Source organism: Tenrec ecaudatus, chromosome 18, assembly GCF_050624435.1.
Source record: "Tenrec ecaudatus isolate mTenEca1 chromosome 18, mTenEca1.hap1, whole genome shotgun sequence".
Taxonomy (NCBI): Eukaryota; Metazoa; Chordata; class Mammalia; order Afrosoricida; family Tenrecidae; genus Tenrec; species Tenrec ecaudatus.
Genome location: NC_134547.1, coordinates 1,111,406 through 1,135,437, shown reverse-complemented (window position 1 = coordinate 1,135,437; position 24,032 = coordinate 1,111,406). Strand labels below are relative to the sequence as shown.

General features: G+C 47.2%; 1 protein-coding gene, 1 long non-coding RNA gene, 1 other non-coding gene and 1 pseudogene across 3 annotated transcripts; 3 read left to right on the top strand and 1 right to left on the bottom strand.

Annotated features, from left to right (window-relative positions):
- Positions 1–737: 737 nt before the first annotated feature.
- On the top strand, positions 738–16,869 carry LOC142432508 (uncharacterized). The gene is made up of 4 exons (XR_012780901.1): positions 738–928; positions 11,438–11,517; positions 13,381–13,480; positions 14,571–16,869. It is a non-coding gene; the product is annotated as an uncharacterized LOC142432508 (long non-coding RNA).
- Positions 3,809–8,564, top strand: LOC142432512 (uncharacterized; annotated as a pseudogene).
- LOC142432974 (U1 spliceosomal RNA) lies at positions 7,936–8,096 on the top strand. Its single transcript, XR_012781046.1, has one exon. It is a non-coding gene; the product is annotated as a U1 spliceosomal RNA (small nuclear RNA).
- On the bottom strand, positions 8,269–20,304 carry ZNF134 (zinc finger protein 134). Its single transcript, XM_075537767.1, is given in 7 exon segments — positions 8,269–14,400; positions 14,403–14,491; positions 14,494–14,841; positions 15,606–15,676; positions 16,124–16,238; positions 17,673–17,735; positions 19,811–20,304. Coding segments are annotated over 4 exon segments (1,185 nt in total). The 5' UTR covers positions 15,637–15,676; positions 16,124–16,238; positions 17,673–17,735; positions 19,811–20,304; the 3' UTR covers positions 8,269–13,683.
- Between the last annotated feature and the right edge of the window lie 3,728 nt (positions 20,305–24,032).

Sequence of the window (24,032 nt, the reverse complement as noted above, 5' to 3'; positions counted from 1 at the left end):
CATGTGTTGCTAGCTTCCCGTGTGCACTCAGGTGACTTTAGTCTGTGCATGCCCAACTTTGGATCTTCCCCAATAGGTTTCCCCTGTGTGCCTGATTTCTTTCAAACCCATTTATTGTGACATGACCAGTTAATTTTCATTTAGCACAGACATTTGGTGGAGATAACCCCTTTATCCCTAACCTTCAAACCTGTCACCATCAGCGTTCCTTTTTGATGATTCAGTGGCAGGATACAGTGTGCCCAGGTAAATCCCATTGTGGGACCTTCATGGAGTCTGAAATAGGAGGACCCCCCAAAAATGGAAGGAGCCCTGGGGTGCCGTGGTTAAGCGCTCGGCTACAAATCAAAGGTCCGGCGTGAGAGCCCACAAGGCACTCAGAGGAAAATGTGGTAGCACGCTCTGGTAAAGATGTATACCCCGGAAACCAAGGGGCAGGTCTGCTCTCCGCTACAGAGCTATCGATCCGAATGACTCCAGGACACGCAGTACCTTTGACAATCAGGGCCGACTGCAGCCCCTGACATCTGGGAGTCTTCCCTTTAAGAAGGAGCGAACCTGTTTCCCAGCGCCCGTCAGCTCTAACGCAGGGAGACTAGCAAGAAGCCAGCAACCGGAAGCAGAGCCTAAACCTTTACCCAGAGGGCTGTGCGCGTGGAGTCCTCCTACGCAGGCGTCAACATAGGCAATAAGCCAATGAGAGCCGCGAGTGCAAGCCGACGTCCGGGGCGGGACTTCCGGTGCCCGTACAGGTTCTTCCACGCCTTTTTGTGGCTATGATGAGGTTGTGGCAGCCGCATCTGGCGACAGGTAAGGAAGGACAGACAGTGTGGCGCCGGTGTGAGCCGGACGGCAGAGTCCACCTGCGCCCTGGACTCGCCCTCCTCGCACGGCCGCTCCGTCACAGGCGCGGAGGAACTCGGCCAAGGTGAGTAGAGACTTCCCAGGCTCCCTCGCTGCGTCCCGGCGTGCCGACTTGGGGATGCTGGTTCCCGCGGGGTATTTCCCGGCCGCGGAGTGTGGGCGTCTCGGGGTGCGGGAGTGGTCGCCCGGGGCTCAGCGTCGGCGCTCCAGGGCAGGGGCCATGTGGGAGAGGACGTTCCGTTTCTGGCAGCCAACAGGACGCTATGTGGACGCGTGACCAGGAGCCGCGCCCTCCTTCCATTGGATGCAGCAGCTTGGAGGAGGAGCCCGGCTCCTTCTGGAATTGTGCTCTTCCCACATGGCCCGCCACTTCTTGTCGAAAATGGGAACATTAACAATCCCTTCACCTTGTTGAAGGAGAATGGAGTCCGGGTGGGGGACAAAGGTTAAGTACTTTCTTACTAACTGGAGAATTGGTGGCTGGCGGTACGTTTCCATGAAGATTGTTGGGTGCCATTTGGTCGACTCTGCCTCAGCAAGCCTGTAAGACAGTAGGAAAGCTTTCCTGGCAAATCTTTACCATGAGCATGTTTCCAGGTTTTCTCTCCCACAGAGAAACTAGTGGGTCCAACTGCCAACCTTACCCGTCTGATAGCAGGTTACTGTTTAAACACTGCTCCCCTATGATTCTTTCCATAAAGATTATGGTCTAGAAAATTCCCCAGGGGGCACTTCTTCTCTGTCATACTAGGTGACTATGAATTGGCTCAATAGCACCCAACAACAGTGAGGACACGTGTGCTCTGTCCCCTTTACCCAACAGGTCCCATAGGCTGGATGCTGTCAGGAAAGGGTGCTGTGCTAATCTTTGATGTTCACATTACAGAGACTGCACTCCCCAGGTTTATCTGGCCCCTAATCTGCTGGGCAGAGAGTGGACGCTAAGAGCTTCACAGAGTTCATCCTGCAATTGCTATCTACTAAGGCAAATTTGCCACTTAGAACATTTTAATCTGTTTTTCTGTCATAAGACATCTACCTACATCAGAAATGTAAGTGTCTGTTAAAACATTCAGTAATGATAGCATCAAAAGTGTGGTGGTTTGGAGACAACTACTAAACCCAAGGTCACTGTTCCCCATGTCATACTGTCAACTTTGACTAGCCTCTGAGCACACCCAAACCCGTTTCCAATGAGTGGATTCCAACTCACGGCAACCTGTGTGAATCACAGTGGAACTACACCCTCCGGAGTCGTCAGTGGCAGGAGATCCTGACTGGTGCTAACAGTTAAAGCATCCAACTAATGGAATTGATGGTTAAAACCCACCCAGAGTTGCCCTGGAAGAATGTCCTGAAGATCTGCTTCTGAAAGGTGACATCTGTAAGACTGTAGAACAGTTCTACTCTCTAACCCGTGGGATCACCATGAGCGGAATCATTCCATGGCCACTAATAGCAACAGTCTGATGGAAAGAGATCATTGGTTCTGTAATCTGACATTGTGCTGTCAAGTTAATGCATAGGATGATCCCATGTGTGCAGAGCAGAGCTGCCCCATAAGGTGTTCTAGGCTATACTCTGTACAGGAACAGATTGCTAGGTCTTTTCTCTTGCAGAATGACTGGTGGGTTCAAACTTCAAACCACCAATCTTGGTTACCAGCATTGTGCTTAACCATCGTGCTTTCTGTGCCACTCAGGGATGTTTGAGCTCCTCGAAGCTTGTCTTTCTGTATTTGTTCAGTTATCATAGGAGATGCTCATCAGGGTTATGATCTAAGAAACTCATGGGGGCAGTTTTACCCTGTCCTGTAAGGTCGTTGTGAGATAGTATTGACTGGATGGCAGTGAACTTGTTTTTTTAATTGTAGAAGTGGTGCTATTTCTCACTTCATTCTAGGTTCTCTCCAGTGTCCTCTGCTCGGAAAAGCCATCCCCAGTTCCTACTTGTATTGTCTCCAGTCTTGCTGGCCTAACAACTTTGTTGTCTTCAGAACTCATTGGCTAATTTGCCATCATGTTATTCATGTATTTAGCTCCTTTGGGGGGAATCTGTCTCCACCCTAGAAATGGCTTCCCCCTTGTCACTGTGTCCCCAGGCCAAGAACAGCACCTGCCGAGTTGAGTGTGCGAGTTGAGTGTGCATGCTTGAAGAATGAATGAAAGGGAACGTTGGACCTGGAGAGATGGCAACAATTGTTGAATCTGTGTAGGAGTAAGAGACATGAAGAGCTGAAGTTCTTCCCTTGGCCACATACTGGCGAGGGTAGGATTCAGGAGGCTGGTGCAAACCCAGTAAGTTTGCACAGAGCTCGGGTCACAGGTGGTTTTGCCCGATAGGCAAAGCTCACAGCACACTGTGTACCTGGGAGGCCCCAGCTTCCCCTGCAGAGGTTGTTGCTGGTCACCACTTTTTCTGTTCTTCAATCCCCAAACCCTTACTGTCTGTCCTTCTCAACTCACAGTCTTCTGAATGGTTTTATCATTCATCAGTGGTGTGACCAAAGGCAGCATTCGCCGTCCTGCTAGAAGCCAGCTCATTGCCTAGCCCTTAGGATAGGCTGGGTTCTTAGACCTGGGTCGCTCTGGCCTGTCACCATCGACCAAGCAATTAGACTGGCCCAAGGTGAATGGCGCAGCTTCTCCTTCACTTCCCAGGTATCTGTAACCTTCAAGGATGTGTCTGTGACCTTCACTCAGAAGGAATGGGAGCAGCTGGCTCTGGCCCAGAGGAGCCTGTACCAGGAAGTGATGCTGGAGACCTGAGGACTCCTGGCTTCTCTGGATAAGACGTCACCTTTATTCCATGCAAAGTCCTGTCAAATCCTTGTCTCAAAGAACCACATGGGACTGAGCCAAGTCCTTTGAAATGTTACTAAATTTTCCATGAACAGGGACAACTCTTCCCAAACCAGAGCTGATCTGCCAACTAGAATGTGGGCATGAGCTATGGACTACAGAGAGGGGTCTTGCTGAAAGCACTTGGGCAGGTGAGCCACCATGTACCAGCCAGGTGGGGTCGGGGTCATAGCAGCCTCAAGCTTGAGGGGACCACTACCTTTGGAATTCCATGAGATACTTGTTTTTACCCTTGGGTCCTGGGTGGCCATGGGGCTCTGTGACACGGTCCATATGTCTTCCTTTGATATGTAGTACACTGGCACTGAGGGGAGAGCCTGTTGTGATAAATTAGTCAGCCTCTGGTCACTAGCTGCTTGGTCTTAAAATCTAGCTTTGCCCTTCACCAACCTTAGGACCCTGCGTTCTTGACTGGTATCTTCCCTCACTTGCTTGTAAGCTAATTGTACTGCACAGTGGCCTCAGCTATGTTAGGATAAAGCTGTGGTCCATGGGGCTCCCCTTTTTCAACTCTTTGTTATTGTTTAGAATAGCCACAGTGAACATACACTAATTTCTACATGTGCAATTCAGTGCCCTTGATGGCCATATTTTGGCATGTAACACACCCATTTAAGTTACATGCATTCATAAGAAATTAACCCATGGAATTTGCTATTTTCAAAAAACCATAGCAGGCACATGTTACTTGTGTAATGATGTAGTGCATTCTTCAATCTGTCCAACCATTTGTCCTCCTTTTCTGAGTTGTTTCTCCTCTGTTAACAAACGCACTGCCTAAGGGTCCTATCTCATCTTTCCATTTGCTGTTGTCGGTTTGATCCTATATAAATGGTTCTCAGTAGAGCACAGTGCTCAAGGCTGACAACTTTTATTCATTAAGTTAGATGATTGTTTGGTTTTAAGAAGACTTGATGGGTATTTTTTGATTTAAGATAGTAAAATTATGTTAGGGTAGTAGTTTCAGCAGTTCACCCAACCTCCATGACTCCAGAAAGATTCCATAGGGTTTTCAATGTCTGTTTTTTCTTTTTTTTTTTTAAATTTTAACAATTTATTAGGGGCTCATACAATTCTTATCACAGTTCATACATATACATACATCAATTGTATAAAGCACATCTGTACAGTCTTTGCCCTAATCATTTTTTTCTCCTCTTTTCTTTTTTTACATTTATTAGGGACTCATACAACTCTTATCACCATCCATACATATACATACATCAATTGTATAAAGCACATCCATAGATTCCCTGCCCCAATCATTCTCAAGGCACTTGCTCTCCACTTAAGCCCCTTGCATCAGGTCCTCTTTTTTTTTCCCCTCCCTCCCCGCTCCCCCCTCCCTCAGGTGCCCTTGGTAATTTATACCTCGTTATTTTGTCATATCTTGCCCTATCTGGAGTCTCCCTTCCCCCCTTCTCTGCTGTCCCTCTCCCAGGGAAGAGGTCACATGTGGATCCTTGTAATCAGTTCCCCCTTTCCAACCCACTCACCCTCCACTCTCCCAGCATCGTCCCTCACACCCTTGGTCCTGAAGGTATCATCTACCCTGGATTCCCTGTACCTCCAGCCCTCATATGTACCAGTGTACAGCCTCTGTCCTATCCAGGCCTGCAAGGTAGAATTCGGATCATGGTAGTTGGGGGGAGGAAGCATCCAGGATCTGGGGGAAAGCTGTGTTCTTCATCGGTACTACCCAATGTCTGTTTTTTCTAGAATTGGATCTCCAGGCCTTTCTTTTGAACCTCTAACCTTTCAGTTAGTGACCAAGGATTTTCCCATTTGTACCACTCAGGGCCACTGGACCATATCATCGGGCAGATAATGGGCACATTCTACATTTGTTTGACCACCACTTCCTCCTTGCAGAGTATTTTCCGAAGCATACTGTACTGAATTTTCATATGGCAATACATTAAAAAAAAAAGAACAACTGTTGTAGGGGTGCTTACACAAAGACCTCAGAGGAGGTAGCAATTGGCAGACAAGCATAGAAGGCATGTGTCATTTGCATAAACATGCAATATGTCCCAGAACCAAGCCACACCTACTGCCATCAAGTCAGTCCTGACTCATCGCTGGCTGCTACAGCAATAAACTTCAAAATATCGGGACTCAGTCAACACATGAAACCCGCTTTCTATCCACTCCTTCATCACGGCTCATAGTTCACCTCCTCTGAGCAGCTTTCCTCCCTGTTTTTTCTTTCTCATCTCGCCTGTCAGCTAGCCTTGGTTGTCCTTTCAGTGTGCCATGAGACACTCCCTAGCTTGATCTTTGCCTCTCTCCAGCCTTAGGGTACACACTACCCTACTGCCTTGTTGCCATTACTCTGCCCATGCATTCCCACTCTTATCTCTGAGGTGGTTTCTCTACTCCAAACCCTTTGTTCCTGGCCCAGCCTCTAAATTAAGGGCTTTAAGTCAAAACCATTGATAACAAAATGCTGTACATTTCAGAGGCACCTGTCTCATCTTTTTTTTTTTTTTTTTGGTTCTTCTGTTGACATCACTAATGGGTCTACTTGTGTATCATAATCCCTTCTAGGTGATAAAACACATGAGACCTCACAGCCTTGTCAGCTGGCTGTGGCTGAGGGAGCCCCATTCAGGGAGTTCCAAGGGCCTGCCGGTTGGTTCAAACCAGCAAACAGAAAGCACCAACAGGAAAGCAGGAAAGGCATTTGTGGATAAGGTCCGCCGTGGAGAGATGAGGCCTGAATGAAACACTTTGGGGACACACTGTGGTCTATACTCAAGACACTCATAGGCACGCATCTCTCTGGGAGATACTTGTTGTGAGTGGGACTCAGAAGGACCAAGTAAAGACACCTTGTTTTATTCAGGGAAGTGTCTCTATGAATGCCAGCAATGTGGAAGCGCATTCAGCAGAAATTGCCTCCTTGTTAAGCATCAGCAGATTCATCCTGGAGTGAAGCCCTATGAATGCAGTGAGTGTGGAAAAGCCTTTCATGAGCGAGCAGACTTTGCCCAACACCTGATGATTCACATGGGGGAGAAGCAATACAAGTGTGTCGAGTATGGGAAAGCCTTCTACCGCAGCTCATACCTCACACAGCACCAGCGAATTCACACCAGAGAGAAGCCCTGTGCGTGTACTGAGTTGGGAAGCACTTTGCCCAGGACTCCAATCTTATCAAGCACTACGGGACCCACACTGGGGGAAAACGCTTTTTGTGCAACGCATATGGCAAAGCGTTCTGTGAGAGCTCTTCTTTATTTCAACGCAAGAGAATTAGTGAGGACAAGAAGCCGTGTGGGTGCAGCAAATGCGGAAAGGTCTTTGCCCAACAATGTGCTTTCGTGGGGCATCAGAGGACCCACGGCGGAGAAACTCCCTTTAAGTGCAAAGAATGCAAGAAAACCTTTTGCTACAAGTTCTCCTTAATGCAACACATACGAGTTCACGCAGGTGGGAAGGCCTTCCGCCTCAGGGTAAGACTGAGCCAGCACCAAAAAATCCACACTGGAGAGAAACCCCACCAATGCCAAGAATGTGGAAAAACCTTTTGCTTCAGCTCAAACCTCAGTCGGCATCGAAGGATCCACGTTGGAGAGAAAGTGTTTGTTTGCAAGTGTGGGAAGTCCTTTAGCCAGAAGGATTACCTTAGGAAACATCAAGTAACTCATCGAGAGAAAAGACTTTCTGAATGTAGCCACTGTGAGAAATTATTTGGCCCGAAAGGCCATCTTGCTCGTCATAGGAGAGTCCATAATGATGAGGAGCCCCATTAATTGTCATGAGGCAGTTTTCAGAATGTGGGGGCAGGACAGGTGTGGAAATTTCTGTCATGGCTTGTGGTGAATGGGCTCTGGATACAGTTTTCAGTTGTTTTTTAATTAAATTACAGGTATTGAGGATTAAAATGTCTCCACTCAAAGATGTAGTCAAGTAACAAATAAGATGGTTAACATCTTATTGTTAGGTGCCATTGAGTCCGTTCTGACTTAGAGCAACCCAATGTACAACGGAACAAAACACTGCCAGGCCCTGCACCATCCTCACAAATAGGTTTTTGAGCCCATTGATGCAGCCTCTGTGTCAGTCCATTTTGTTGAGAACATTCCTCTTTTTCACTAGTAATGTCTATTACATAATGTTCGGGCACGTCATTTGCTGTCAACACCAAAGACAAAGCATATATATATAATATGTATATATTATATATATATAATGTATGTAATAAATACTTACCTTGCAGGGGATACCATGATCAGAAAGTGGTTTTCCCAGGGTGAGGCTTATCCATTGCACTCCAGATGGGCTGACCCCTGTGACTTCCCCAAATGTGGGAAACTCGACTGCATAATTTGTGGTAGTGGGGGACTGCGTTCACGCTCTCCCCCATTTAAAAGAAAAAAGCAAGAGATACTGATAATAAAAGGCAATAATAATGAAAATTTTAAAGTAGATGTTCAAGTTACATCAGAACCTACTTAACAGACATCAGAACAGAACCCTATCATAAGGCAGGGACCAACTATACTTCCCATTTTATTTTGTAGCTCTGGGATCCCTGGTGGCACACTGGTACAAGTTGGGCTATTAACCAAAAGGTCAGTAGTTTAAACCCACCAGCCGCTCCTCAGAAGAAAGATGGGGCTTTCTACTCGCATAAAGAGTTAATCTGAGAAATTCACAGGGGCAGTTCTGCCCTCTCCTATAGGATCGCTATGAGTCAGCATCAACTTGATGGCAGTGAGTTTTGTTTGGGAGATCTGGAAAAATACATGGGTTCGCAAGGACCTACCCTTGGACTGTAGCATTTCCTGGAAGATGAGGTGCAGTATTGTGAAACTGCTGAGACTTTCTTGTTGAATTCCCAGGGAAGTGCCAGGATCTTGGAGGGTCAAGCTCAAAGAGTGTTGGTCAGTTGTATGGGCTGGGCTTTCCTCAGATTTCTGGCAAGAAAGAATTTCCCCTTGAAACCACACACCAAATTTGGACTTTGGCCTTCAAACTGAGACTACATTCCTGTCCTTCATAGCTGCCCACTTATATTTCAACTTTAGCAGCAGTAGCTAACAGGCTCACTTTGTGCTGGGTAGACAGGAAATAATTTGGGAGAAACTAGAATCATTTCTGGCTTTAAAGATGGAGGTGGTTGTGGCCACGTGCCACTGGGATTGATGGCCTGGAGAAAGCTAGGGGCAACCCTCAGGTAACAGCAAAAATGGGAAATTCGTTGCCCCACTGCGAAGACCTGCCTGGTATCCAGATGTGCTCATTAAATCTAGCCATTCTGTCATTGGGGATCACCTTATTTGTGGAGTAGAAGGGCGGGGGCCCAGAGATACCATGGAAGCATAAGGCCTCACACCTTGGTCAGAATGTCAAATCCACAAGGTCAAAGTTAAGCTTGGAGTGAGATGAGCCTCCCACCGGCTCAGTGATTCTTAGCAACAACACCTCCATGTAGAGGCTGGTCCCTCCCTGGCTCCTGTTCCACTTGGCACTGGCAAACCTCCCGGAGTTCTGGTGGATTCAACCTGAACCTTTCCGTTAGCAGCTGAGTACTTTAACCACTGTGACACCAGGGCTCCTTTTTACCACAACCCAGGTTATGTTTACTATATCAAATGGAAAGTCACTTTAGCCAGGAGATAATGGAAATAAGTATCATGGGTCCTGGGGGTGCTCAGCAAACAGAGCCACGGTGGAGAAAACATGGATGGCCCTGGGGGTCAGCCTTTAATAGGGCCTGAGGGTGGTGTATGAGGGCATTTTGTCAAGGTAAGTGACCACCAGTCCTTTCCAAACTAAAGAGCAGGCTGTCAAGAAGAGTGACTATGGAAACAGCCTAAGTGAAGCAGCTGTGGGGAACTCAAAGATCAGGGCAACTGGTTGCAGTAGGAACCAAGGGAGGAGAGGACTCTTGGGAACGCCAAGGGGTCATGGAAACTAACAGAGGTAATCCCCAACTTACAAGGTTCTGTTCAATGAGTGACACCATCATCTGTCGGGTCAATGTAAATCAAATACCTTTTTTCTAGTTATTTATGAATACGGTCAATTTGTAAATTGAGCATTGGTGTGAACAGGTATCAGCAAACTACGTTATAATGTATGTACTGCCCATTACTAATGATAAAGTGCACCCCAAAAGGATAGCCATCTAATAGGGTTTGTGACAACTCAGCTACACGTAATTAATTCATGGACTATCACTACACCTAGGGAGGAGGGCCGAGTTTAACCAAATCAAGTGCGCAAAGTGAAAGCTCCTTCCCCAGCCGGGAGAATGAAAGTGCTGCCCAGGCTAGTGTACGGAGGAGGCTGGAACACGGTTCAGCGGGGCAGCTGTAGGGCATCATTAATAGGTCTCGATGGATCATTAATAGGCCTTGGCTTGCTGGCAGCCGCACAGCTGGTGAGCCACTGGGTTTTGGGGCATCAGATCATCAGCAGTAGTTTGAATTCAGAGCAGGCCAGAAGGTGCTACGTGGATCGGTAGGGCAGAACAGTGTGGAAATTTATGCCAGGGGAGGGACAAGTGTAGCAGTGAAAAGATGTGTGGAAAGGAGACCGATTTAAGAGCAGGTGGAAATTGCAAGTTCTGAGGTGGTCCTGAAGCAATAGCAACATACTTGTGGCAACGTCGACCCGACCACCACACAAAGCTGCAACAGAAGCATTGTGTTTCTGAGGTGTCACTAATCTACAAGTAATCAACCAGGGCATTTGGAAGTATGTCCACTTTCCTGGGCCTTCCACCCTGGCATGGCCAAAAAACTCATCCTCAGAGAGCTAGACACTAAATCAGTGGATTTACCTTTGTTACAAACTAGACGCTAAGTCAATGGCTTCACCTTTGTTACAGGCCTACTGAATGCAGATTTGATCCACATTGAATGGTCGATACAACAGAAATGTTTTGTGGTGGTTCTGAAGAGGTCATCAAGTATATTTCTGACTCGACCATGCCCTGTGACAGTGGCACACCCAAACGGGTTTTCCTGGCTGTAATATTTTCAGTAATCGCCAGGTCTTGCTCCTGAAGAGCAGCTCAATGGGTTCAAATTGCCAACCTTCCTGATAGCAAGTTAGGGCTTAACTATGGTACCACAAAGGCTCCTTATAAAGGCGAGCTTTTATTATACATTGCTTTATTGCACTTCACCTTAACTGTAATTTTTTTTAAGATTTTATTAGGGACTCATACAACTCTTATCACAATCCATACATATATCAATTGTGTAAAGCACATCTGTACATTATTTGCCATCATTTTCAAAGCATTTGCTCTCCACTTAAGCCCTTTGTATCGGGTCCTCTGTTTTTCCCCTCCCTCCCCGCTCTCCCCTCCCTCATGAGCCCTTGATAATTTATAAATTATTTTGTCATATCTTGCTCTGTCCGACGTCTCCCTTCACCCCTTGTTGTCCATCCCCCAGGGAGGTCACATTGCAGTTCCCTGTAATCAGTTCCCTCTTTCCAACCTCCTCTCCCTCTACCCTCCCAGTATCGCCACTCACACCCCTGGTCCTGGAGGTATCATCCGCCCTGGATTCCCTGTGCCTCTAGCTCCTATCTGCACCAGTGTACATTCTCTGCTCTATCCAGATTTGCAAGGTAGAATTCGGATCATGATAGTTGGGGGGAGGAAGCATTTAGGAACTGGAGGAAAGCTGTATTCTTCATCAGTGCTACATCACACCCTGACTGACTCCTCTCCTCTCCTCTCCTAGACCCCTCTGCAAGGGGATCTCCAGTGGCCGGCAAATGGGCTTTGGGTCTCCATTCCACACTCCCCCGCTCATTCACTATGGTAAGATTTTTGTTCTGATGATGCCTGATCCCTTGACACCTTGTGATCCCTTGACACATGCTGGTGTGCTTCTTCCATGTGGGCTTTGTTGCTTCTGAGCTAGATAGCCACTTGTTTACCTTCAAGCCTTTAAGACCCCAGACACTATCTCTTTTGATAGCCGGGCACCATCAGACTGCATTTTTTTTTTTAATTGAAGGTTTGTGGCAAGCCTATCAGTGCCATTTTGGCAACACTTCACATCTATCACATTTTGGTAATTTTCACAATCTTAGGCTTTTTCTTAATACAATTACGCACCTAAACATAACTTTTACATGGACTAGGAAAGCAAAAAAGAAGTAACTCACTTTGTCATTCACTTTATTGGAGTTACCTAAAATGGAGCCCACATCTGAGTTCTGCCTGAATTGAGGAAGAGAGACCTCATCACCGCATAAATGAACTCCAAGATAATCATGTTGCATGAAAGATAGCAGGCAGCAATAAACAGTTCATGCTTCCACCTACATAAAATTCAAGATGATGCACATTTATATCAACAAAGCAACAGTTCCTTGAGAAACTGAGATGATAGAAGGAATATGAAGGGACACAGGTAAATTTAGAATGGGTATGTTCATTGTCACAGTTTAGGGTAATGATTTCACAGGTTTATATGTGTACCAAAATGCATTTACTTCATTTTAAATGTGTGCAGGCTACTTCATGTTGATTACATTTCAATAAAGGTATAAAAAAAGGACTCCACATAAAATCTGAAATGCCCTACTTCTATTCGAAACCCAGAAGTTAGTGCAAATGGTGACCCCTATCTCATAGCTCCTACCCTGATAGAAACCTGTGGCTGAAAGACCTGGTGAACACTAAAGGCAATTTCCACTTGAGTCCTCAGGAACTCTGGGGAAATAAGGTACCTCCCTGGACTACCAGAGCTCTCCATCCTAGGGTTCTGACCTGTGGAGCAAAACTACCAGGGAACTAGTCCAGTGAAGTAATGGTATCTTTGTTCTGCCAGTGACCCTTGACCATTACTCTGACATAGCTCTGGAGAAGCTGAAAATCTCCGAGTACCCTCATTCTAGCCAGTCAGTGGCTGAAATGATTGTGAATGTGCTTGTTAAATGACAGAGCTCTCTAGTTTGCTGCAGCCTTTCCTAATCCCTATTATTTGCCCAGTATTTTTGAACCAATTGTTTACTTTCTGGATGTTATAGGTCTTATCGCCAGACCTGTGTAACAGATTGTTGTCTGCAGGTACTCCTGAAGAATAGCATTCCTCAACGATGTTCTGGAAACAAGAAATCCAATTCATGCTACAACTAAACACTAGAGATTGTAAAGGAAAAACAAAACCAAAACCTGGCTCTGCCTAAAGATGATGTCTGGGTCCTAAATAACTCTCAAATCCAGACAAGAATAGGCCCACAATGCCCTGCACTCTTACCTAAGGAGCTCTTGGAAGTAGTGGAAATTAACATCAAAACGACACTGAATACTGTTCTCTGACATCCTGCCACCTCTTGTGAGATACACAAAGCCCAATTCTATTCTTAAAGCACTCCAGACAGTAGAAAGAATCCCTGGGATTAGAGGTGCACACAGTAAGGTCTCTATTTTTGCACATACCAGAGTAATGTGAAGCAAATAGTTTCTAGGCTGGATGACTTGGAAATGGAAAAGATCCATCACAAGCCTCAGAAGGGGCCATAAGTGTTGGGCAAGAAAGTAAGCCTCTGCAAGCCCTAGCAGAACCCAGGCTGAGGCCCTCTTGGCCAAAGAAGGGTCTTGCCCATACATATACCAGCCAGAGAGGAAACAATAAGGATCTCATTGAACTTGGGCTTCTTGTGTTCTCTCTAGACATGGGACAGATCTGCCTTCCCTGAAGTGGGGTAACTAAGGTCCTGAGAGAGGAGAATTAAGATGGTTTCAGCCCGATATTGGCCATGACACAACTTTGGTAAGGAACCTGAGCAGGTTACAAAGCACAACACAGTTCCTAAACATCTCCAATGTACCTGACATAAGGTACCTCACCACTGTACATTCCAATAGATGAAGTTTAACATCTGAGCACTGGCTTCCTCCCAAAGGTAAAACATGGAGCTTCTCCCTGTGAGTCCTGTTGTCTTGAACAAGAGTAAGCGCACATTTCCACCACTCCTACAGCCTTCCTACAGTATGAATCTTCTGATGCCTTATAAGGTGCGAACTTAAGCTGTAGGTTTTCCCACACTCACTGCACTCATATGGCCTTTCCCCAGTATGGGCTCTTTTGTGTCGAACAAGGTGGGAACTTCTGATGAAGTCTTTCCCGCACTCGCTGCACACAAAAGGCCTCTCACCAGTGTGAACTCGCTGGTGTGCCATAAGATCAGAGCTCTGACTGAACAGTTTCCCACATTCAATACACTCATAAGGTCTTATCTCAGTGTGAATTTTCTGATGTTTACTAAGAAGGTACTTGTGGCTGAAGGATTTTCCACAGTCACTGCAATCATAGGGATTTTCTCCAGTGTGAGTACTCTCATGCTGAACAAGTGAGGATTTGTGCCTGAAGACTTTTCCACATTCGCTGCACTCATACGGCCTTGCACCAGTGTGAACCCTCTGGTGTACCATAAGGTTGGAGTGATGACTGAAGTATCTCCCACATTCGCTGCAGCTGTAAGGCATTTCTCCAGTGTGGATTCTCTTGTGCTGAACAAGGCTGTCTTTACGGGTGAACGCTTTCCCACATTCACTGCAGCTGTAAGGCCTTTCTCCAGTGTGGATTCTCTTGTGCTGAATCAATGTATCTTTTCGGGTGAATGCTTTCCCACATTCACTGCACTTGTGATGCATTTGTTCACAGGGAAAAGCGTCCCCATCCTCAGTGTCCCCCTGCATGTCTTCCTCTTGTTTGGGGTGGCCTTTTCTTGGAGACTGACTGAGCTTGCCTGGGAGTTCTTCCATTCCTCATCACAGGAGTAGGCTTCTCAGACAGGTGCCATTTTTCACAAACTCTGCAGTTCTTCACAAATGGCACTCTGCCTTCGTTCTTTTTACAGAGATTCTCTATGCTGCACTGCTTCAAGTGGCGGTAAAGGTCTGCATTGAACCAGAACTGTCTCTCACATGCCCCACAGGTATACGGTTTCGGCTCATGGTGTGTTCCCTGGTGCTCAGCCAGGTCCAAAATGCCTTTCAAGATGGGGCCACAGATGTCACAAGGGAGGGCTGTCTGCTCAGACGAAGCTTGCTTGGCAGCATTTTCCTGGGGCACTCCTATAGAAGCACTCAGCACAGATGCCTCTGTACCATTCGCTCCACGCCAACAGCCTGCAAATAGAGAAATGTTGGTGAGACGCATGTTAACTATGGGAGGAGAGGACAACCCCATTACAAAATCCTGGAAACTCAGGATTCAGTCCAGGGGGCTACTGGATTAATGAAGCTGGAGTCAGGTTGAAGGGCTGAGGGTGGCCTCAGGAGGGGTAAAAGAAACAGGGATGGAGTTTGAGTGGAAGGAGAGGAGGGTAAACTTTCAGCAGGATTCTGGTTGCTGGTAACAGTGAACACTATGCAGAAGTGTGCCCAGGTTCAGAAAAATAGATTAAAAGTAAGGAGTTAGTAGTGTTCAAGGAGTATTTACAGATATGTCTACATTTCATGCATGCCCCGGTGGTGTCATGGTTAAGTGCTGGTCCGCTACCTGAGAAGCTGGCATATGCTACCAGCTCCTCATGGGAGAAAGCTGTTGCAGTCTTACTTCCATACATATTGCAGCATGGAAACCCTAGGGAGTCGTTCCGTGTCATCCTATAATGTCACTGTGAATTAGACTTGATAGTGGATGGGCACATCTCATGACACAATTGTGTGAGCCAATATTGGAGAGGGCTGCTGAGGGCTCAGAAACAAGGACAGGGGCGGGGGTGATCTTGGGTCAGAGTATAAATAAGTCTACAAAGGATTAAGAATGGAGAGAAAGGAAACAAGTGGCCACTGGTGTGCACAGAGCAAGAATCGAGATCCATTTGATTCCAGCACTGAAGCCATACCTACTAGCTTGGACTCACAAAGGTCAGTCCCATCTAAGTTACCTGGTGTGGCTGCAGGGTATGTCCTCTCCATGAGGTCCCCAGGGCAACAGGAGGTACTGGTCTAAAGTAATCTACTCATGAGAGAGAAGATTGATTACAAATCAGGCCACAGGAATGTCTAGCAGGAATCCAAGTAGGTTTCACAAGCAGTACCTAGGACTAATTCATAGCATAGGCAAGACTAAGGAAATGTCGGCTACAGAAAGGGGGCAGAATCCAGGGCACAGAAATGCCTTGGAAATGGACAGACTACAAACAGCCAGGTAAAGGTCAAGTGGAGCGTAATCTGTTAGATGATGGCAGGACTCCTGACTCTTTCTCAACAAGGCTCAGAGCAGTCAGAGGGCACTTGGAGGCAAAGCACAGCTGAGCCTGGCCCCCAGAGGATCTCTGTGAGGGAGCTGAGGAAAGTAGTAGTGGTGATGGTCTCCTTGTAAGAACCAGTCACAGGCTCACAGGGGAAGGAGGAGGGACAGTGCCCCCCCCCCTGAGGAAACTGAGGTGTGTGCTGATCTTACCGAGTAGGGCCATGACTGCAAAGTTTTCAGGCATCACATCCACATTCAGTAGACACTGGGCCTCCTCAAGGAACCTCTTGGGAGTACAAAACACGTCCTTCAAGGTCACATGGCCCTGCCACAAAGTCGACAACTGAGCACAAGTGCATTCTTCTTTCTCCAGGATTCCCGCATACCCTACCCGTGGCTCACTTTCCTCCCTAGAGGCCCACCTCAGATGAGATACTAGGCTCTGGGGTGACTGGTATCTACTCTTCCCTCACATCATACTGGGCATTTTGTCTGGCCCCAAACAACCAGCGAGTGGGCAGATAGCCATCACATAAGCATCCCATCTCCAGGTGGCTCTCGGATGCAAAGCAGCTGGAAATCTTCAGAATCCCTGTGGCACGCCTTCAGCACGGCTCAAGAGCCACATATGCTTCGCACAGCAGCCAACTCTGAAGCCCTCGGCATCAGAACCCTGGGTTCATCAGTTCACACTCATCTTCACATGCAGGTTACTCTTTAAGTCACATCCTCCTCACAACTAGAGACACCCAAGCACCACAGGTACCTCCCTGGCCTTGTCACGTGCTACTCCACACAGCACCTAGAGTTTGTAGCTGTTGTGCTATTGTCCCCTTTGCATTGCTATTGTTTTGTCCTCACCACTTCATTTCATTTTGGTCCTTCGTTGTTTCTGTCGGGTTTGACAGTTTATGAAGCAGACAGGTAGTAGCTGATGCAAGGATTTGTAGGGGATATAGGTTTGCGGGGGGGAGTGGAGACAGGGAGGGTGAGCAGATTTGGGGAGTAAACAGCAAAGATGGGAAGGGGAGGGAGCACTGAGACTGAATGGATTACACCGCTCATTTTAAAGGTGATTTAGTCATGGGAGGGGAATTTAAAAAAAAGAAAATCTCTGAAATTGATTGTGGTGATGATTGTACAATTCTTGACATGATTGAATTGTATGATGTGGATTATGTGCTAATAAAACTGGGGGGGGAAATAAAGTGAAATAAACAAAAAGAATATTTAGCTAATGAAACCAAGATGGACTCTAGCCCTGCTCAATGGTGCCCCCTGACATGGGTAGGCAAATTGAAACTGAACCCAACTTTCAATTTCTCTGCTCCTGGCTCCACCCCACTGCACACTTGGCTACAGCCTGTGCATGTCTCTGGCCTAAATTTCTCCTATGGATGCCAGACTTGATATCACGCTGCCCACCGACAGCTCCCCTGGAATGTCTCTGGAGCACTGCAGACTCAACAAGACCAAACCTTAACTCCTTGATACTACCTCCGAAAATGACTCCTCCTCCAATTTCCCCATCTCAATGGACTCGCTCATCGTTACACATGCTAAGACCATAGACGATGGACTCTCCCATTGTTAACCTTCTAAATTGTCTAACCTCAACTGTGCATGGTTCACCTCTAATTCCTGCCCTTCTCTCTCACACTCCAAATCTGAAAAATCTGGATGGGACTCAGATCCTGGAATCAACCCAATCTCCCACCACCACAGCTGCCACCCTGGCACAGGCACCCGCAGCACTCACCTGGGTTGTAGCAGCAGCTTTCTCATTGGTAGCCCTTCTTTCTGCCCATCAGTCTTTCCTCCACTGTGAAGCCAGAGAAGGACGATTAAGCCCACAGGCAGACAGCTTCCTGCTGTGAGCCAAACTTCCCACGGTTCCCAAAGCACTCTGAATACCACCCCAGCCCCTCAAGCTACCATTCAGAATGACTGCTGTCCCCTGCTCGCTGGCCCCACTTGACATAAAGGTGGCTGAGCTGACACCCTAGCTCAGCTTCACCTGAAGCATTTGCATACACATGGGACACTGGCCCATACCTCATCTAATGCTGGCCAGAGATGTAACCCTTTCATAACATCCCCGGGCTACCTTCAGGAAGCAGGGCTCTTGATAACTGCAGATTCCCCAGGTGTAATGGCAAGTAAAAGGATAGGGATCCCCAGGATACCACCATTCCCCTTACCAGATAACCAAGCTAGGGAATGGATCAAGTGAAGACCTAAGACACTGAAGGATTCTTAAGTGCTTCTGCTGCCTTAAGAAGAGGGAGGCTGAGGGTGGTAGGTGACCATGGTGAGGGATCCTATAACTACTGCCTCAGGGTATCTTTAGAGGCATATTTTAGGTTGTCTTATCTCACCTCAAAGACTCAGACTTCAGGGCTGCTCCCTACCAGCTGTGTGACCTGGGCAAAGACCTGTGCCCCAGTGTCCTCATCTGTAAGTAAAAAAGTTACCTATGCCTTAGGGTTCTAGTTTATATCAGATTCATCCGTGTATGTTAGTGCTATGAAGTGAGCTGTTACTGTCCACGTTTAACACTTGCAAATGTTCTTGGTGATGGGTTTTTTGTTGTTGTTTTCATTTGGGTGTGTTTTACTGTCTTTTAAAGTTTTTAAGGATTACAATGAATGAGATTATTAATAAAGAAAATAAACCAAGACCAAGACTTTCATATCAAGGGAAGAGACTTTAAAGGTTACCAAGGGAGGGAAGATGGTATAACAGACTAAAGGGTTGACAAGTATTAACTTAGGTGAAGGGGAAAGCAGTAATTGACAAGAGGATAGAGAACTCAAAGTCGAGGTCAGCAGGGTCTGCAAATGGGGGGGGGGGGCGCTAGTGGTTAATAAGTAGTTTGAACTGTTGAATACAAGACTGATTATCTGAAATGTAAACTCCCATGTAATTAATATTTTAAGTTAATAAAGTCTTTAAGGAAAATGCCATGTACAAGGCTTTACATTGTTACCAAAATACTTAGTAGCAAATTACTGTATCATCCAATTAGTGTTTATATAAGTTTAACTTGTTATACATTGAAAATTTTTAGTTGACCACCTGATGGCGCTGAGCTGCTAACTGCAATCTCAGCAGTAGCAAACTACTAACCACTTCGAAGGAGAAAGCTAAGGCTTTAGACTCCCATAGAGTTCGTCTCCGAAGCCTGCAGGGGCAGTTCTACCCTGCCCCACAGGCTCACTGCGCTGGAATCAACTCAATGGCAGGGAGCGCGCATATTTGCCAGATGCACACTGGTCCATGTTCCCATCCAGCCTACTTGCTATTTAGTCCCTGGAGGGAGGGGGGTGTCCTGTTGGGGGGTCTCAGGAATATTCACCTTTTCTTTCTGCCCTCCAGTCCCAGCCCTTCCCATTCTCACCATCACAGGAACCAAATACAGAAATAAAATCCTTAAGATTCTTCCCTCTCAAGTAGATCTCCAGGTCCACTGTGGCATGTTCAGTTGCCCAGAGAATGCCTGGACCCTGAGGGATTTTGAATCAGCTTGTACAAAACTCAATTCCTGTTGCCCTGAAGTGGGCTCCTGGTTCCAATCCACCCATTCCAGTTCTTCCAGATATTCGGGGGAGGAAAACAGACCGAGCAGTGAGAAAAGACCCAGACAAGGCGGACCTCCTGCTTTCACAGCTACGTCTGATGCAACAGGAAACCAACCCTCTTGGTTCATCTTTTTAAACGACCCAGCGTTAGATGCCATCTCCCGTCAAAGCTCAGACTTCAGCACCACGTACACCCTCTCCACTGGTCTCTGCCTCCACCTATATCACTGGCCGCCCCCCGTGGTCTTTTCTCCCCGAACCGGGTTTGCGATCCTTTCACTGTCCCGGGTCAGGGGATGTCCCTCCATGACTATACCTCCACCTGTCGCCGACGTGACGAGCCCTCACGCTGTCCGCTCCCTGCAGACCTGAAGGCTCCTGGCTCCGTCGCAACGCCAACCCTTGGCACTTACTGGCCTCTGCCTGGAACACACTCCTCGCCACACGCTTCTCCGCAATGACTGGGCACCGGGAGCTGGGGTGAGAACGCCGAGTGCTGCAGGGCGGACGCTATCCCCGTGGACACAGGGCGAGGTCATTTCAGGCCCTGCCACCCGCCTAGCCTCGAGACCACCTCTGCGCAGGGGGAGCAACACTCGCTCGCTCGCCTACTCGCTGCTGTCACCAGAGTGAGCGCCGGCGGAGCAAGCCAGAAACGGCCGACAGGTCCGCCGCGAGGAAGATGCCGGAAGTCCCCCCCACCGACGTCTTCCCAGGCACAGAAACGCCTCTCGCGGGCTCTCATTGGCCCAGGACCACCAGGCGACGCACAGGTTTCTGGGTAGTGTAGTTCTCACCGCGACTTCGGACTTGGTAAGCAAGCTCACAGCTCCAGGGAAAAGGCCCCCTGGGAGCCTGGTCAAAGGGAATGGTGGCCAAAAGGGAATGTACGCAGAGGACCGGCAGGGCTGCGGTACTCTTAAAGGGCCCAAACCCAAATTTCGTGGAGTGCAGTCTGCACAAATCACAGGAAGGTTTAGAGACACGTGCTCCGCGCAAAGCCCACAGCTATCCAGTCGACTGCCACTTCTAGAGACCCTATATAGGGTTTCCGAGCTGCGGATCTTTAATGGTGGCCCAGGGGGTTGTGCAATTGGGCTGCTAACGGAATTGATGAGTTAAGAAATTGAACTAAGTAGTTCAAACTCACCAGCAGGGGGCCCCGCGTGACATATAGGCAGGTAAGACAGAGAGCTTGTATCTATGCAAGGGCTTTCTGATTTATACAAATTTTTATCATTTTCTTCTTTGTTAACTTGCACAGACGAAATGTTTAAGGGACTGGACACTAGTCAGATGAACAATGGGGGTGGTGATAGGGGAAATTTTCGGTAACAGTTGTTCAAAGGTAGAACCACACCTGGCAGGCTGAAACGCCTTAAGAAAGCAAAGAGAGCATCAAAATAGTAAACGCATAGTAATCCGGGGAACACCTTCACTGGGCACCCTCAGAGCAGGAGATGCGAATCCAAAAATCCATGACCTTAGGATAGCAGTCAGCTTCTTCTCACACTAGAGTGTTTCAGCCCTAAGTCCAAGGGAGTATGTCAGTTCCTTAAATCTGTCACCGGTGAACAGAGGTGAAAAAGCCTCCGCTTCTCAGTTCCCAGGTAACGTTCCAACCTCTGACCGGTGAAGGCAATGTACTCCTTAAACGTTAAAGAAGACACAGGAGTCTGGGTGGCACCGTGGTTACAGCGCTCAGCTGCTAACGAGCCAGCAGTTCAAACCTACTACCCACTCCACAGGACACAGATGTGGCAGCCTCCTTCCGTAAACACTTAGAAGCCTTGGAAACCTTTCCGGGGATTTCTTTGGGATTCCACTCCAAGGCAATGGGTTTAAGGGAGGGTTCTTAAGTCCCACCCCGGTGAGCTGCGCATGCGGGAAAGTGACCGCTTGTGGATGCAGTAGCCACGGAGCGTCTTGGGTAATGTAGTTTCTACACCTCCGCAGGCAGCTCAGTAGCTGCAGAATCCCTACCTGGCAGTTCTACTCTGGCGGGCAGGGGCTCTATGTTACAATAGGCAGGACAGCACTGGAAGCCGTCTGCAGACTAGCGAGTCCACGGGAAAATTCTATTATCTTTCATTCCAGTTCCACAAACTTTTTGATGCCCCCTCATATTGAGAAGTTGGATGAAAAGGTTCTTTAAAAAAAAGCCAGCATATTTCCTTTAAGAATAACAAAAATTTTGTGTCCAGAAACTTAAGGAAAACCTTAGCCAACCCCATAGGGTTTTGGTGTTTGTAACTGTGGATTGAGGAGGATAAAAACGTCATCCTTTGGAGCAGCAAATGGGTTTGAACCGCTGACTTTCATTATTAGCACTGTACTCCTAGGACCAAACAAAAATCTGCCATCTTGGCGTTGATTCTGACTCCTGGTGACTGTACAGGACAGAAAGTAAACTGCCCCTAGGGTTTCCAAGGCTGTAAATCCTATAGGAAGAGAGTCTTGGCTTTGTCCTGTGGAGCAACTGGTGGATTTAAGCCACTGACCTGGTGATAGACAGCTCAACGTCTAACCTGATGACATTAGGGCTTCTTGACCAGGTGAAAGCGTTGCTTGGCATACACGCATATGCTGCACAATGCCAGTTTGGGTAATGTCCGACTGCATACAAGTCCGTGGGCCCAGGAGATGGGGCTTGCTTGGAAGGGTGCCAGGTGAGACTGGCAGGAGACAGTGAGCCCACTGTTAGGACAGCAGTGGCTGGAGCACAGCCTAAGCTGTGGTGCCTGTAGATCCTCGGCAACATTGGTGTGTGGCCTGCCTGGTCAGTGCCAGCAGGCCAGTTGCCTGTGACTGCCCTACAGTCCCTTGAGGCTATCTGAATCCAGCCAAGCTCCTCTCGGCCACCAGAAGCGCACAAGCATGGAACCCAAAGGTGCCAATTATAGTCCAAGTTTGCAAGCCTCAAGGCTCCAGAGACTAACTGAAATAGAGAGCAGCTTGTGTGGGGGTTACTTTGATATAAAGTTGTGTAGCAAACGTATACAAATGCAAGTACTATTTATAATAGGTGTTCACACATGTAAACCCGCACCTATTTCATATCGCGGTGGCACTGCTGGGCGTGTGACTGCTTCCCACAATGTCAGTAGTTCACACCTGCTCTGGGGAAAAGATAAGGCTACCTGGTAGAATTTCACTACATTCGGTTAAATAGCCTAACCTGTGCCACATAGAGCACTTTGCTTGGGGGCTTCCTGATTTGGAACAGCCTATTACTCAGCAAACCCTGTAAACCCTAATTGACTAATAAAATTATTGTCCTTTCTCGGGGAGGAGACGAGCCAATCAGGGTGCGATGCAGCAACGATGAAACATACAACTTTCCTCTTGTTCCTAAATGCTTCCTCCCCATCATTATCATGATCCCAATTCTACCTTGCAAATCTGGCTAGACCAGAGGGGATGTACACTGGTACAGATAGGAACTGGAAACACAGGGAATCTAGGGCAGATGATCCCTTCAGGACCAGTGGTGTGAGTGGCGATACTTGGAGGGTGGACGGAAGTGGGTTGGAAAGGGTGAACTAATTATAAGGACCTATATGTGACCTCCTCCCTGGGGGGCGGACAACAGAAAAGTGGGTGGAGACAGGACAAGATATAACAAAATAATTTATAAATTACCAAGGGTTCATGAGGGAGAGGGAGAGGGAGCGAGGAGGTAGGGGGGAAATGAGGAGCTGATGCCAGGGACTTAGGTGGAGAGCAAATGTTTTGAGAATGATGAGGGCAATGAATATACAAATGTGCTTTACACAATTGATGCATGTATGGATTGTGATGAGTTGTATGAGCCCCTAATAAAACATTTTTTTAAAAAAAAACATTACAGGGATGGCAAAGATCAAATAGAAGAAAATGGAGTTTAAAGCACTGCTGGAGCCAGGTTTTATCATTTCACGTGGTTCAGGCTAGGATGAGTGCAGAGGAGGATGCTGCACCATATTTGTTATGAGGTCTTTAATATTGCCAATAGAAATAACACCCATTCTCTAAAATATTAGGGTTTTACTGCAAAACAAGTGCCCATGAGAAATAAATTCTCTTGGAATATCAAAACAGGCTTCATAAACATTAAAAGGACTTCAAAAAAGGTCAACCTAAAGTCCAATTCAACATAAAAAAAATTTTTCAACATAAAATATCAGGCTTTTAATGTGGATCTTTGTTTATACTTTGAAAATGTATATGGAAATTGCTGCTTGGGCGAACTTGCAAATTAGAGCGTGTCAGCTTTGAAAGGCCTCTAAGATGCGGCCTGTGTGGCATAAGAAACCAGTCAATTATTCACAATTTGAAGACTGACAGTGATGGATCCAGAAGTAACTGTAGCAGCAACAGCAGTCAGGCACCAGGAGTCCTTGCAAAGTAGAGTCTCCACCTGGGTTTTTCCCGGTTAGCACAAGTTCAACCTCTGATTCAACTGTTGCTAGCACCCGAGTCCAGGTGGTGCCAAAGACCTTCTGATAACAGAGATGTGCTGTTTTGTGTTTTGTGTTTATACTTAAGCCATGTTATTA